Raw genomic sequence first — 15,504 nt, forward strand, 5'->3', positions numbered from 1 at the left:
ATTTACAGAAATAGGTCATTCAGCCCAACAAGTACGTGCCAGTGTTTATGCACCACATGCTCTTCCTGCTCTTCTCCCTTCAACTCCATCAATATGTCCTATTCCTTTTTTCCTCATGTTAGTCTACCTTCCTCTTAAATGCATCTGTATTAGTTCTTGCCATAGCAAGTTCCACATTCTAACCACTGTCTGGGTTTTAAAAAATTCTCCTAAATTTCCTATTGGATTTATCAGTCACTATCTTTTATTTATGACCCTTGTTCTGGTTTTCCCCACAAGTGGAAACATCTCTATGTTTATCTTTATCAAACCCTCTCATAATTTTGAAGACCTCGATCAGGTCACCTCTCGGTTTTCTCGTTTCTACAGGAGAACCACCAGTTTGTTCAATCTTTCCTGATAAGTTTCCTTGAAATTGTAATTCGGATTCCTGAATACAAATCATTCATGTCAATTGTGAACAACAGTGATTCCAGTACTGATCCTCATGAGACACCACTTTCTACCTTTTGCCAGTCAATTTAATCCCTACTTTCTATTTTCAATTTTGCAGCCAGCTTGCTATCCATTTAGCTTCTTGTCCCAGGCCTCCACATATTCCTGCCTTAGTCATGAGCCCAGCACGTGGTACCTTATCAAGGAACTGCTGCTGTACTCCCAGACACGTAGTAGTGGTCCTGCAATTTCTTCCTTAACTTCTAATATAGACAGTTGCAATCCATTCAAACGAGAGAATTTCATCTTCAAATTTGATTAGTTTAGCAATTATTCCACCCACCTCCCCCTCTATCAATCTTTTTTTCAAAATATTTTTTATTCTCCTTTTTCACATTTTCTCCCAAATTTACACCCACCAACAATAAATAATAATCAGTAACAAATAAGTCAATCTCCATATCAATAACAACGATCCCATCCTCCCACCAAACCGCAAACATTAGCCCGCATGTTCAAACAAACAAATGACAAAAAGGAATTAGGGATCACCCATAGTCGCCATTAACACACACAGCCCCCCTCCCCCCAACCCTCCCACCCATCCCCCCAACTAATGTTCGATGTTATCCAGTTCTTGAAAGTGCATAATGAATAATGCCCATGAATTGTAGAACCCCTCCATCCTTCCCCTCAGTTCAAACTTAACCTTCTCAAGAGTCAAGAATTCAAACAGGTCCCCCCGCCACGCCAGGGCACAGGGAGGAGAGGTTGCTCTCCAACCTATCAGGATCCGCCTTCAGGCGATCAACGAGGTGAAGGCTACAACATCTGCCTCCGTACCCGTTTCCAACCCTGGCTGGTCCGACGCCCCGAATATGGCCTCCCGGGGGCCCGGGTCCAGTTTCACGTGCACCACTTTAGAAATTACCCTGAAAATCTCCTTCCAGTAATCCTCTAACTTTGGACAGGACCCAAACATATATCAATGTGATTAGCGGGGTCCCCCCCCCTCAACGTTCACACACATCTTCTAGTCCCTTCAAAGAATCGGCTCATCCACACCCTCGTGAGGCGTGCTCTGTATACCACCTTCAGCTGTATCAGCCCCAACCTCATGCAAGAGGTGGAGGTATTCACCCCTCTTTCAATCTTAAATGTCTTTATACCTTATTGATCACTTCTTCCAGTAACATGTACACCATGCTAATCTCTTGTGATTAATGATCATTGCTTTGAATAAATCTGCATTAAATAAATAAGTTTCAATTTTGTTTTTTCTCTTGAGGTCCTTTACAATAATAGTTCTTGGCTTCTAGTTGTTTCAAAGTGACGCTTTGAAAGGAAAATATCCTTACTTCTGTAAATAAACAATAATTCCCCCAAAAAAGCTACAGCTTATCCAGAATCTCCCTGTTCACCTACCATTATAAACCAAGGCCCACCTCTCCTCTAGGAGAATGGTATCGCAATGGTGATGCTGCTGACCTGAAAAACTCCATTAAATGTAAAAGTGAAACATTTGAATATATGGGCAGCACGGTAACACAATGGTTAGCACTGTTGCTTCACAGTGCCAGGGTCCCAGGTTCGATTAGAGCGGAGTCTGCACGTTCTCCCCGTGTCTGCGTGGGTTTCTTTCGGGTGCTCCGGTTTCCTCCCCCAAGTCCCGAAAGATGTGCTGTTAGGTCATTTGGATATTCTTTTTATGTAGAGTACCCAATTCATTCTTCCAATTGAGTAATTTAGCGTGGCTAATCCACTTACCCTGCAGGTCTTTGGGTTGTGAGGGCAAAACCCATGCAAACACGGGGGGAATGTGTAAACTCCACAGGGACAATGACCCAGAGCCGGGATCGAACCTGGGACCTCGGTGCCGTGAGGCTGCAGTGCGAACCACTGCGCTACCTCAGATGGTTGTGGGTTTTGCCCCCACAACCCAAAAAGATGTGCAGGGTAGGTAGATTGGCCACGCTAAATTGCCCCTTAATTGGGAAAAAAAAATGAATTGGGTATTCTAAATTTATTTAAAAAAAAGAAAACTAACATGGAAAAATGGCAACATTGACATCTACTCCTGGGAAATCATTGCCCTGGATTAAATCAGATGGTAGCAGAGCCGGGGGAAGGATTTTGAGATGCAACAACATGAAAATTCAGAGGGAATAATGAGAGCAGAGAAAAGAAAACGCCATGATCTGAATCGATAGCACATGGCCAGATATCCCACAAGACAAGAAATGTCCCTTGTGCCAAGATCCTTTGGGATCTTCAGATCCCAAAGCGTTTTCATCATCCACCTTCTGACTTATGGAAGACAATCTTCCTTGCTTGTGCAGGATAACCGATGATAATAATAGATGTCAGAAGTGGACTAGCTACTTAGTGTGATATTTCCGCATCACCCTGAACATCATGACTCTGATTAGACATTGTAAAGGGAAATTGTAGGGCGGCACGGTGGCGCAGTGGTTAGCATTGCTGAATCACGGCGTTGAGGTCCTGTGTTTGATCCTGGCCCCAGGTCACTGTCCGTGTGGAGTTTGCACATTCCCCCGTGTTTGCGTGGGTTTCGCCCTCACAACCCAAAGGTGTGCAGGATAGGTGGATTGGCCACTCTAAATTGCCCGTTTTTTTTTTAAAGAATAGGAAAGTTATAGCTTTCAATAATATTTCTGAGTCCTTGTTAGTCCAGCACGCAACAACCGAACAACATAAATACTATGAAACGGTAAAAATGCCCATAGAATAACAACCAAGGATTACTATTATGCCACTGTTACACCATTAGATGTCTCTAGCATTTAGATTTCTTTATCATAGAAAGCACTCTATAGGACAACTTTGACATTGGTTTCCCACGATAAAATGGACTGCTGCCCTCACTATCACCAATTTACACTATCGCCCCAAGTCAAAATTTACTCTTTTTATCAAAACCGTCAAATTATTTTTGTATTTTTAAACCAAATTCGGTTTGGCAAGTAAAATCAAAGAAAACCCAAAGATATTTTGCCCGTAGCATGATGGTTCAGTGGTTAGCACTGCTGCCTCACAGTGCCGGATCACTGTCCGTGTGGAGTTTGCACATTCTCCCTTTGTCTGTGGGTCACACCCACACAGCCCAAAGATGTGCAGGGTAATTGGATTGGCCACGCTAAATTGCCCCTTAATTGGAGAAAAAAAATTCTAAAAGACGTTTTGTATATTCAGAGAGAGGATAAAGGCAGAGGTAGGGGCCGATTGAAGACCAAAAAGGTAACGTGTGGAGGAACTAGACATGGTCCTTCATAAATACTTGGGTGTCTGTTTTCACAAAAGGGGAGATGAACTACAATGATAGTTAAGGAGGAGAGGCGTGAGAAATATTGGATGGGATAAACATAGTAAGGAAGAACATACTAGAGTATTTAGCTTCCTTGAAAGCAGATGATGGAATGAATCCCAGATTGCGAAGAAAGGCAAGGAAAGAAGTATTGAAGACTCTGACCATCATTTTTCAATCCTCGCTGGTTGCAAGTGTGGTGCCAGAGGACTGCTGAGGTTGTACCACTGTTTAAAAAGGGAGGAAAGGGACTTCCAGTGGCGGCTATGTGCTGAGCAGTCACACAAACATGGCTCTCCTTTGGGAACTTCAATTTGGGCCCGTTTAACCTATAAATAGGGTACCAAAATAACAAAACCCCACCCCCCGCAGCTTCACCCGAAACTAACAACCATCCAGGAAATGCCTTTGAATCAGCCACAGAGCTGGGAAAACAGTAAAAGTCCAGAGAGGAAGAGCCAGACCTCAGAGTGAGGAGATACGCAAAGCAGAGCAGAGCATGGTGGACTCACCAATGCAAACGCCAACCCACCCACTGACAGAGCAGTGGATGGAGCTTCTCTCAATAGAGCTGCAAAAACACAGGGACTCTGTGAAAGAGGACTTCATGTCAGCCCCCATTAAAAAGGCATTGGAAACAGAGCAGAGACTGGGACCCTGGAAGCGACGGTGTGGTTCCTTTAGAAAGCAGCCACCGACCGGACTGACCTGATCACCACTGTCGAGGCCGAGGTGGCAAGGTTGGTCACAACCCAGACTGCACTCAAGGGGAAGGTGGAAGATCAGGAGAACAGGTCCCACCGCCTGAACATAAGAGTCATTGGGCTACCTGAGGGCAGAAACCTGACAGAGTATATCACGCAGATACTTGGGAAGCTGGTCGGAGGAGAAGGCTTCGCCAAACCCCCAGAGGTAGACCAAGCCCACAGGTCGCTCCGACAAAGGACCAAATGAGGGGAACCACCGCGTGGGGGTGGGGGGCCAATGCGGACTTCAGAAAAAACCATGGCGGTGATCCCAGATCTAAACTCTCACCGAGGGAGACTTTAGGGCGGCACGGAGGCACAGTGGTTAGCACTACTGCCTCACACCGACAAGGACGCGGGTTCGATCCCAGCCCTGGGTCTCTGCCTGTACGGAGTTTGCACATTCTCCCTGTGTCTGCCTGGGTCTCAACTGCACAATTAAACATGTGCAGGGTAGGTAGATTGGCCGCACTAAATTTTAATAATAATAATCTTTATTGTCACGAGTAGGCTTACATTAACACTGCCATGGAGTTACTGTGAAAAGCCCCGAGCCGCCACATTCCGCCGCCTGTTCGGGTACACAGAGGGAGAATTCAGAACGTCCAAATGACCTAACAACATGACTTTCGGGACTTGTGGGAGGAAACCAAAGGAAGCCCACGCAGACACAGGGAGAATGTGCAGACTCCGCACAGACAGTGACCCAAGCCGGGAATCGAACCCGTGACCCTGGCGCTGTGAAACCATAGTGCTAACCACTATGCTACCGTGCTGCCCTAACCCCTTAATTGGAAAAAGAAAAGAATTGGTTACTCTAAATTTAAATTAAAATAAAAGACTTGGGGCGGTTAGCAGTAAGGTGCGGTCGGTGATTAAGGAGTACGTGGAGTTGAACCAAAATGAGGAGGCCACATTCTGGGAGGCATTGAAGAGGGGTGGTTCGGGGAGAGATTATCTCGTTCACAGTGCACGGAATTAGGAAAAGGAGAGAGGAGTATAAACAATTATTGGGCGAGATCAGTCGAGGTGGACAAGAATTATTCTAGGGTCCCCAGCGTGAAGGGATTGGCGAAGAGAAAGAAGTTACAGGGGCAGTTGGATAGGCTGACGATGGGAAGGACTGTTGGGCTGCTACGAAGGGTGAGGGGGGTGCAGTATGCATAAGGAGAGGAGGTGAGCCGAATGCTAGCCCATCAGCTATGGAGGCAGGCCACGACCAGAGAAATTCTGAACGTGGGGAAAGGTGAGGTGCTCCCGATGAACGAAGCGGGTCAAGGAGTTAATTTTGGGGTGTTGTCATTTAGGGTAGCCAGGGATAGGTTTAGGTATCTGGGGATCCAAGTGGCGGGGGAATGGGCGACATCATACAAGTGGAACTTAACAAAGCTGGTGGAGGAGATAAAGGAGGACTTTAGGAGGCGGGATACACTGCACCTGACGTTGGCGGGGAGGGTCCAAATGATTAAAATGAATGTCCTGCCAAGGTTCTTAATTGTATTCCAGACGCTCTGATTTTTATTCTGAAAGCCTCTTTCCGGAAGCTGGAAGCAGTTATTTCAGAGTTTATATGGGCGGGGAAGGTGCCAAGATAAAGAGGGCCCTTCTACAGAGGCAGAAAGGGGTGTTGGAGTAACCGAACCTGCTGCACTACTACTGGGCAGGGAATGTGGAGCAGTTAGAAAGAGTCTTGCAGGGGGTCCAGCCTGAGGGCCCTGGTGACATGTGGCACTACCGCTGGCACCGAGAGATATACAGAGAGGCTGGGAGTGCAGTCCATAATTAGGGTGTGGAGCCAGCTGAGGAGGCAGTTTAGGATGGAGGGGATGTCGGTATTAACACCCTTGTGTGAGAACCACGGGTTCAAGCCGTGGGAGATGGATGGTATGTACAGGAGGTGCAGAGAGGTGGGCTGGTGAGGCCAAGGGATTTATATTTGGAGGAGCGGTTCGCGAGTCTTGAAGAGCTGCGGAAGAGGGAAGAGCACCCGAAGGGCAGTGAACTTAGATATATGCAAGTGAGCGACTTTGCACGGAAGGTGTGGAAAGGGTTTCCTAGGCTGCTGAAGTATGCCTTTTTGAGCGGTTGCTACTTACGGACGTGGAAGGGGAGGGTAGGATTGGGGACATATTCAGGTGGCTGGGGGAGCAGTGAGGACTGCAAGTGTTGAGGATAAAGGCGAAATAGGAGGAGGAGTTGGGTAGGGGAGTGTGGAGTGAGGTGTTGTGCAGGATGAATTCGACCTCCCTGTGTGAGAGAATGAGTTTGATATAGTTTATAGTAGTACACAGGGTACACATGACTCAGGCAAGGATGAGTGGGTTCTTTCAGGGGGTGGTAGACGAGTGTGAGAAGTATGGGCGAAGACTAGTAAATGTGAGAAGTTAAAAGATATACTGCTAGCAAAGATTGTGGGGGCAGAGGTTGGACCAGGCCATATAGTGGTGATTTTTGGGGTATCGAAAATGCTGGAGCTGATGGAGGGGAGGAAGGCTGATGTGGTACCTTTGCCTCTCTGGTTGCCCGGCGAAGAATTTTGCTGGAATGGTGGTCGACAACGCCGCCGAGAGTAGCGGCCTGGCTAGGGGACCTGTATGACTTCCTCCAGTTGGAGAAGATTGCGTTTGAAATGAGGGGTTCAACGGAGGGCTTTGTGGCATGGAGGGTATTGTTCATGACCATATTTGATAAATTGTCCGTCGCATGGGGGAGGGAAACATGTACAGACTGTAAAATTGTGAGTTGGGGATAATGTTCCCAGATTATTTATGTTTTTGTATTTTTGACATGCTTGGAATAAAATACATCTTAAAAAAAAGATTGTAAATAGCTGGGGCCGAAGGACTGAACCCTGTGGCACTGCACGTTACATCTTGCCATCCAGAAAAAGACCCATTTATCCTGACCTCTACCTTCTGTCCGTCAGCCAGTCTTCTGTCCAAGCTAATAAATTACCCCAATCCCATGTGATCTCACCTTGTGAAGTAACCTTCTGTGCGGCACCTTAACAAATGCCTTCTGGAAGTCCAGATATACTACATCTACAGGATCCCCATTATCCACTTTGCTTGTTACACCTTCAAAGAACCCTAGCAAATTAGTCAAACATGATTTGCCGTTCATAAAACCATGTTGACTCTGGTGGATAGCACTTTGGCTTTCCAAATGTCCTGATATTACTTCCTTGATAATTGATTCTAACAATTTTCCAACAACAGATGTTAAACTAACTGGTCTGTAATTTCCCACATTCTGCCTCCCTCCCTTTTTGAATAAGGCATTTGAATATTAGCATTTTCCCAATCCACTGGAACCTTTCCCGTGTCCAGGGAATTTTGGAATATCATAACCAATGGATCCACTTTCTCTGCTGCCACTTCCTTTAACAGCCCAGGATGTAGGCCATCAGGACCTGGGGACTTGTCTGCCCTCAATCCCAAGAGTTTGTTGAGTACCGTTTCCCTATTGATGCTGATTGTTCCAAGTTCCACCCTTTCTATTACCTCTGAATTGCCTGTTCCTATAAGACTGGTATCCTCCATCATAAAAATAGAGGTAACGTATTGATTTAGCACCTTTGCCATTTCTGTGTTCCGCACTATTAACTCACCGGTTTCATCTTCCAAGGGGCCAACATTCACCTTAGTGACTCTCTTCCCTTTTATATACCTTTGGAAGCTTTTGCTATCCTTTTTAATATTCTGCGCTAGGCTTCTTTTTGTAATTTACCTTGGCTCTTTTTATTACTTCTTTAGTATACCTTTATTTATGTTTGAAAGTTTCCCAATCTGCTACTGGCCGTTGCAATAGTTTTTGTCTTTGTAATGTCCTTGATCTCTTGTTTAGCTATGGATGCTTTGTACCCCACTTACCGTCTTTTTTCCTCACTGGGATTTATTTTAGTTGTGAGGAGTTGAGGATTTCCTTAAACAACTGCCACTGCTCATCAGCTGTCCTACCTTTTAGCCTTCCTGCCCACTCTACTCGGGCCAAATTTGTCCTCATGCCTATGTAATTACCTTAATTTAATTCCAGAACACTAGTGTGGGACTCCACTTTCTCGCCCCCAAACTGAATTTTGAATTCTACCATACTATGGTCACTACTCGTGGATCCTTAACTATAAAGTTGTTAATTAATCCCTCCTCATTACAGAATACCAAATCCAGAGTAGCCTCCTCCTGGTTGGTTCCCCAACATAGTGTTCTAGGAAACAATCTCTAATGCATTCAATGAACTCTGCCTCCAGGCTACCCTTGCCAATTTGATTCCTCCAGTCTATGTGCATATTAAAATCACCCATTATTATTGCCATACCTTTCTTGCAAGTCTCCAGTATTTCCTGGTGTGCACTGTGCCCCAATGTAGAACTACTGTTTGGGGATCTATAGATTACTTCTATCAAGGACTTCTTCCCTTTGCTGTTTCTTATTTCTACCCAGGCTGATCTCCAGTGCCTATTTCATCTCTCACCAGCAGGACTACGCCACCTCCTTTTCCTTTCACCCTATCTTTCCGAAATACTGCGTACCCTTGGATATTCAATTTCCAGATCTGGTCTCCCTGTAACCACATTTCAGTAATCCCCACCGAATGATAATCTTTTGTTTTTATTCAATGCTGCTAACTCATTAAGTTTGTTACGAATGTTTCTTGCATTTTGATACAAAGCTTTTAAATTTGTTTTAATGTTAAATTTTCTTAACTCTTCTATAATTCCTTGGTGCATAAAGACATCCACCTGTTCTGTCCCTCACTTTTATTTTCCACCACATTGCTAACCTGTTCTTTGTAACATCTCCAATGCATGTCTGTCCTTTTTAAAGTTGGTTGTGCAGAATTGCATATATTAGTTGTACAGAATCATTGAACACAAATGACTGGATTGACAGAAACTATATCTTGCACAGGTTCTAAATTACTTCCTGTGATAAAACCCAGAATACCATTTGCTGTTTATCACAGCACTCCTCTTAAAGTTTGTCCCCATTCTGTTAACAATATTACTGATTTGGCTGAGCATTGGTGTTTGTCGGAAAATATACTTCACATCTATCTGCATTGAACTGTAATTGCTTCCTTTATGCCTCCCCTCACATCCAGCTGCAATCTCTCGCTATTTCTCAGTTTCCTGTGCACCCTAATTTATCAGCAGCAAACCTTTATATCAGTCCTTTTGTTCCTCTGTCCAAACAATCAATAGTTGATAAATGTAAAAAAATATAATTTTGAGTATGAGGGTGGTGGAAGAGGAGGTGATCAATGATTTCAAAGTGAAATTGGATAGACACTGGAGAGAAATAAACTCTCAGGGCTACGCAGGTAGAGTGGGAGGTTGGGACAGACAATGGGCTGAACAGCCACTTCTGTGCCGGAATGACTTTATAAAGCACATCGCTGCCCATACCCAATGTATCATCTACTACCCAGCCAGGATCATTTGTATGCCATGATTCCATCGCTGTTATGTTTAAGTGTCTAACTTGCTTTCCCTCAGCTGTAAAATTATTCTTTCAGTATTGTGACAGCGCCAAAAGTCCATCACTTTACTTGACATCTAGGCAGCATAGTGGCACTGCTGCCCCACGGCGCCGAGGGCCTGGGTTCAATCCCGGGCCTGGGTCACTGTCCGTGTGGAATTTGCACATTCTCCCCATGTCTGCGTGGGTTTCACCCCCACAACCCAAACATGTGCAGGTTAGGTGGATTGGCCACGCTAAATTGCCCCTTAATTGGAAAATAATAATTGGGTACTGTAAATTTATTTATTTATTATTTGAAAAAGAATGAGGTACTCTAAATTTATTTTTAAAAAACTTTGCTTCACGTCTTTTGCTGTGTTAATGTGCTTTATCCTGGAATCGTTTGGCCACATAATTGCTGCCAAAGACAAGAGGAAGCAATGTGAATATGCTTTGTTACCATTTCCAATTCTTTTGGCAGGTGGAGATGTAACCTTGACAGATCAATCAATGGTTCTGGATCAAATAAAGTTCAACGTCACCAACAACATCCCCGGACCCATTCAGCAGCAGGCAAAGGTGGCTGCCCTTGTTTGGGGTGAAAACCAGGATCAGTTTCCTACAAACTTCGACTTCATCCTGGGTTCAGATATTGTCTACAGCTCACGGGACTTTCCCGCTCTGATACAGACCCTGCAGCATCTGAGCAACCAAAATACTGTCATTTACATATGCTCCAAGATGCGCGAGAGCATGGGAGCCATTGGTTTTCATGAGAAGCTCCTCCCGCAACATTTTAAAACGGAAATTGTTCATAGGACTGCAGATAAAGAAATCAATGTTTTCAAGGTGACCAAGATAGATCCCGTGGATGGCATAGAGAAGCTGATGTAAATTCGGGGTGGGTTCTTCCTGCTTGTGGCAGAGTTTCACTACCAGTGAATCTAAAGTTTGAGGAAATTGTTATTATATCTTTTCAAACTATTTTCTGCTCCCGCTGTTGTATTCAAGGCGGTGACACACAGGTTCAAGTTCTGCCCAGCAAGCTCCTTCAGGTCTCTGGTTTCTTGATTCAATGGTTAGCGAACTTCATGGTGGGAGATGAGTGAATTTCTAGGGAGTCACATAACCTGGACCGTACAGGGTAAAACAAGGCTAGCAGTTATGTTCTCGGAATCAGCTGTCAGAATGCCACTCACAAAATTGTCACTGAGTAATCCCCTTGCATTTTTCAGTCTCACACACATATCATTAACTCCATTCTTTCCACCTTTGATTTAAAACAGGTGGGGAGTACATCTTCACTCTATGCTTTGCTGCTTCAGCAATAATCACCCTAATAAATCAGAATAAATAGACTACTTGCTAAAGAAATTGTTTTAAAAATACCAATTTCACCCCAGAGGGCGGGAGAGGTTGAACAGTTACTATCATTAGTTAATCTGTCTTTGTGAAAAAGAGACGTTATACTAACACCATCTTAGCTATAGATTTAACAACTGGCATTAGTATTTCCAGCTCCAAGTACCAAAAACTAAATGTTACCAATCATGCAAATTAGACCGTGCTTTGTGCCAGAGGCTGTGTTTTGAGAACTGCTGAGATTAGTTTGTGCTAAATGAAATTGAGTTGGTGTCACTGCAATGTCAGGTTAACCCTGCTTCCCATTATATTTAATATTGTAACCTCTTTCAATAAAGAAAAATAATGAAATAAAACTGTTTCCATCGCATAGACGTGTGTTTACAGCTTAACAGTATGTACAGGTTTTGTCACACTTTCACACCCCCCCCCCCCCCACCCCGCCCCCCTGCGACGAACAGCTCCTCAAACATGGCCACAAACAGCCCCCACCTTGCCTCAAAGCCCTCTGCTGAGCCCCTCAGTTCATGCTTGATTTTCTTCACCCGGAGGAAGTCATACAGGTCCCCCAGCCAGGCCGCCACCCTGGCAGTGTTGCTGACGACCATTCCAAGAAGAGTCTCCGCCAGGCAATTAGAGGCAAAGGCCACGACATCAGCCTTCCTCCCCTCCATCAGCTTCGGCTTCTCCGATATCCCGAAGATCGCCACCATAGGGTCCGGCCCGAACCCCCCCCCCCCCCCCCCCCCAACAATCTTTGTTAGTGTCGCGAACACCCCCACCCAGTATCTCTCCAACTTCTCACAGCCCCAGAACATATGTACGTGGTTCGCTGGTCCTCGCCCACACTTCTCGCACTCGTCTACCACTCCCTGGAAGAACCCACTCATTCTCGCCCAAGTCACATGCACGCTGTGCACCACCTTAAACTGTATCAGGCTCATTCTCGCACACGAGGAGGTCGAGTTCACCCTGCTTAATGCCTCACTCCACACTCCCCAATTTATCTCCCCTTCCCACTTCTTAATCCTCACCACCTGCTCACCTCCCTGCTCTTCTAACCATCCATACATGTCCCCAATCCTGTCCACCCCATCCACGTCCAGAAGCAGCAACTATTCCAATAGGGTATACTTCGGCATCTTGGGGAACCCTTTCACACCTTCCATGAAAAGTCCCTTACCTGTAAATATCTAAATTCACTTCCTCTCGGGAGCTCTACCCTCTCCCTCAGCCCCTTTATGCTTGTGAACCTCGCTTCCAGGTACAAATCTCTCGCCCTGATCGACCCCACCTCTCTCCATTTCCTCTCTCCATACCATCCCCCCCCCAGATTAAACCTATGGTTCTCACACAACGGTGTTAACATCGACATCCCCTTAATCCTAAAATGCCTCCTCAGCTGGTTCCACATTTTAATTGTGGACTGTACAACCAGGCTCTCCGAATTTCTCCTTGGCGCCAGCGGCAACACCGCCATCACCATAGCCCTCAGGCTGGACCCCTGACAGGATTCTTTCTCCATCTTAACCCATTCTGCCCCCTCTCCTTCTCACCACCACCTCATCTTCTCCGCCTAATAATAATGCAACAAGTTTGGTAACGCCAACCCCCCTTCTGCCTCTGCAACACGGCCCTCTTTACCCTTGGCACCTTCCCCGCCACACAAACTCTGAAATAACCGTATCCAACTTCCGAAAGAAGACCTTTGGTACGGAAATCGAGAGTCTGGAATATGAATAAGAACCTTGGCAGGACATTCATTTTGACCACTTGGGCCTTCCTGCCAGTCAGGTGCAGCGTATCCCACTGCTTAAAATCCTCCCTAATCTCCTCCAGCAGCTTTGTTAGGTTCCATTTATGCAATGTCGCCAATCTCCCATCACCTGGATCCCCAAATACCGGAACCTATTCCTTGGCTACCTTGAATGGTAGCCCCCCTGCCCCCCCCCCCCCCCCCCCCCCCCCCAAGGCTGACTCGCCGATCCAATTTGTTCACTGGGTACACCTCACTTTTCCCTCCGTTCAGCTTGTATCCTGAGAAAGCCCCAAACCTCTCTAATAGGCCCATAATTCTCCCCATGCTCTCCAGCGGGTCCGACAGGTACAGAAGCAGGTCGTCTGCATAGTGACATTAGGTACACCCTGCTCCCCCTTCTAATCACCTGCCACTCCACCGACCCCCTAAGGGCCATTGCCAAGGGCTCTATCGGTAGCGCGAACAGTGGCGACAACAGCAGGCACCCTGTCTCGTTCCCCCGTGCAACCTGAAACTTGTGAATTCATCTCATTGGTCCGTACGCTCGCCACCAGGGCCACATACAAGAGGTGCACCCATGCCACAAACTTCGGCCCAAACCCAAACCTTCCCAGGACCTCGAAAAGGTATCACCACACCAACTCGTCAAATGCCTTATCCGTATCCATGGACACCATTACTTCCGGTACCCGTCCTCTCGATGGAGGCATAATCATGTTCAACAATCGCCTTATATTACTGGAGAGCTGCCTGCACTTTACGAAGCCTGTCTGGTCCTCCACAACCACCCCCGGGACACATCCTTCCAACCTCCCCAGCACAAACATGGCCTGCACTTTTACATCCATGTTTAACAATGATATGGGCCTGTATGACCCACATTCTAAAGGGTCCTTTCCCTTTTTTGGTATCAATGTAATCGTCACCTGCATCATCGTCTCCGGCAGCTCCCCCTTCTCCAGCGCCTCGTTGAATGCCCCCAGCAAATGCGGTGCCAATTCCACTGCAAACTCCTCATAAAATTCCTTTTGGTAACCGTCCGCTCCCGGGGCCTTTCCTGGCTTCATCTCCCTTATGCTTTCCATTACCTTCCTCAGCAGTAAAGGCTCCTCCAGCACCTGCCTCTTCTCTTCCTCCAGCCGCGGGAACTCCAACCTGTCTAAGAACCGCCCGTCTTCGCCCCCCGGGTCCACCCAGTACAGTTCCTTGTAATATTCCCTCAACGTCTCATTTATCGTCCCCGTCTCTGACACTGCCTCCCTGGTCCCTAGCCTCAAAATATCCCTGGTCGCAGCCTGCCTCCGTAACTGATGTGCCAACATACAACTTCCCTTCTCCCCATATTCATACTGCACCCCCCCTCATCCTACACAGCTGCCCCAATGCCCTCCCCGTCGTCAACCTATCAAATTCTCGCCAATCCATCCACGGTGGGCACCCTCGAATACTCAGTCCACCTCAACTTTTTCGCCCAATAATCGCTCGTACTCCTCCCTCCTTTTCCTATCCTCATGTGCCTTGAATGAGATAATCTCCCCCTAAACCACTGCCTTCAGTACCTCCCAGAACATGGCTGCCGACACCTCCCCATTTTGGTTCAACCCCACATAGTCTTTAATCACCGACCACACCTCATCACAAAACCCTCCGTCTGCTAGCAACCCCGAATCTCCACCCCGGCCTCTGCTCCCATCCTCATCTCAGCCAAACCTCCACCAGCCAATGGGGCGCATGGTCCGAAATTACTTTCCCCGCGTACTCTCCACCCCCACCAGCACCTCACGGCTCACCACAAAAAAGTAAATTCTGATGACTTCCGGGTGCGGCGATGACCAGCTGAGTCGCACGTTTCGGCAGCTCCCTGTGAAACGGACTTTTGGGCTCTTGATAGGAGGCCCAACGGCAATTTTAACAGCTGAAAACACCGTGCGGTAAACCAGGAGGGTGTTCCCCCTGGACACGGATGGAAAAAGGAGAGGAAAGTGGCCGGATTGCAGCGGATCCTTTGGAACAACGGCAAAGAAGGCAAGCAGAAACCAAGATGGCGTCGGAAGGTGGCAGTTTCATATGGGGCCCTGAACAACAAGAGTTTTTGAAACGCTGCGTGGAGGAGATAAAAAAGGAAATGAAGAAAGAGTTGTTGGCCCCGATATTACAGGCGATTGAAGGGCTGAAAGAGGAACAAAAGACACAGGAGCAGGAGCTTCGGGTCGTGAAGGCGAAAGCAGCAGAGAATGAAAACGACATACAGGGCCTGGTGGTGAAGTCGGAGATACAGGAGGCACACCAGAAACGATCTGTGGAGAGGTTGGAGGCACTGGAAAATAACGCAAGGAGGAACAACTTGAGGATTCTTGGCCTTCCTGAAGGTGTGGAGGGGGCGGACGTCGGGGCATATGTGAGCACGATGCTGCA

General features: G+C 46.7%; 1 protein-coding gene across 1 annotated transcript in view; it reads left to right on the top strand.

The window, feature by feature from the left end:
• Positions 1–11,686, top strand: part of LOC140407876 (EEF1A lysine methyltransferase 3-like) — a 36,257-nt gene extending 24,571 nt beyond the window's left edge. The window contains exon 4 of the mRNA XM_072495098.1: positions 10,450–11,686. Coding sequence (XP_072351199.1) covers positions 10,450–10,862 — 413 coding nt within the window. The 3' untranslated portion in view covers positions 10,863–11,686. The remainder of the gene's footprint in view (positions 1–10,449) is intronic.
• Positions 11,687–15,504: the final 3,818 nt, after the last annotated feature.

Source organism: Scyliorhinus torazame, chromosome 2 (assembly GCF_047496885.1).
Source record: "Scyliorhinus torazame isolate Kashiwa2021f chromosome 2, sScyTor2.1, whole genome shotgun sequence".
Lineage (NCBI taxonomy): Eukaryota > Metazoa > Chordata > Chondrichthyes > Carcharhiniformes > Scyliorhinidae > Scyliorhinus > Scyliorhinus torazame.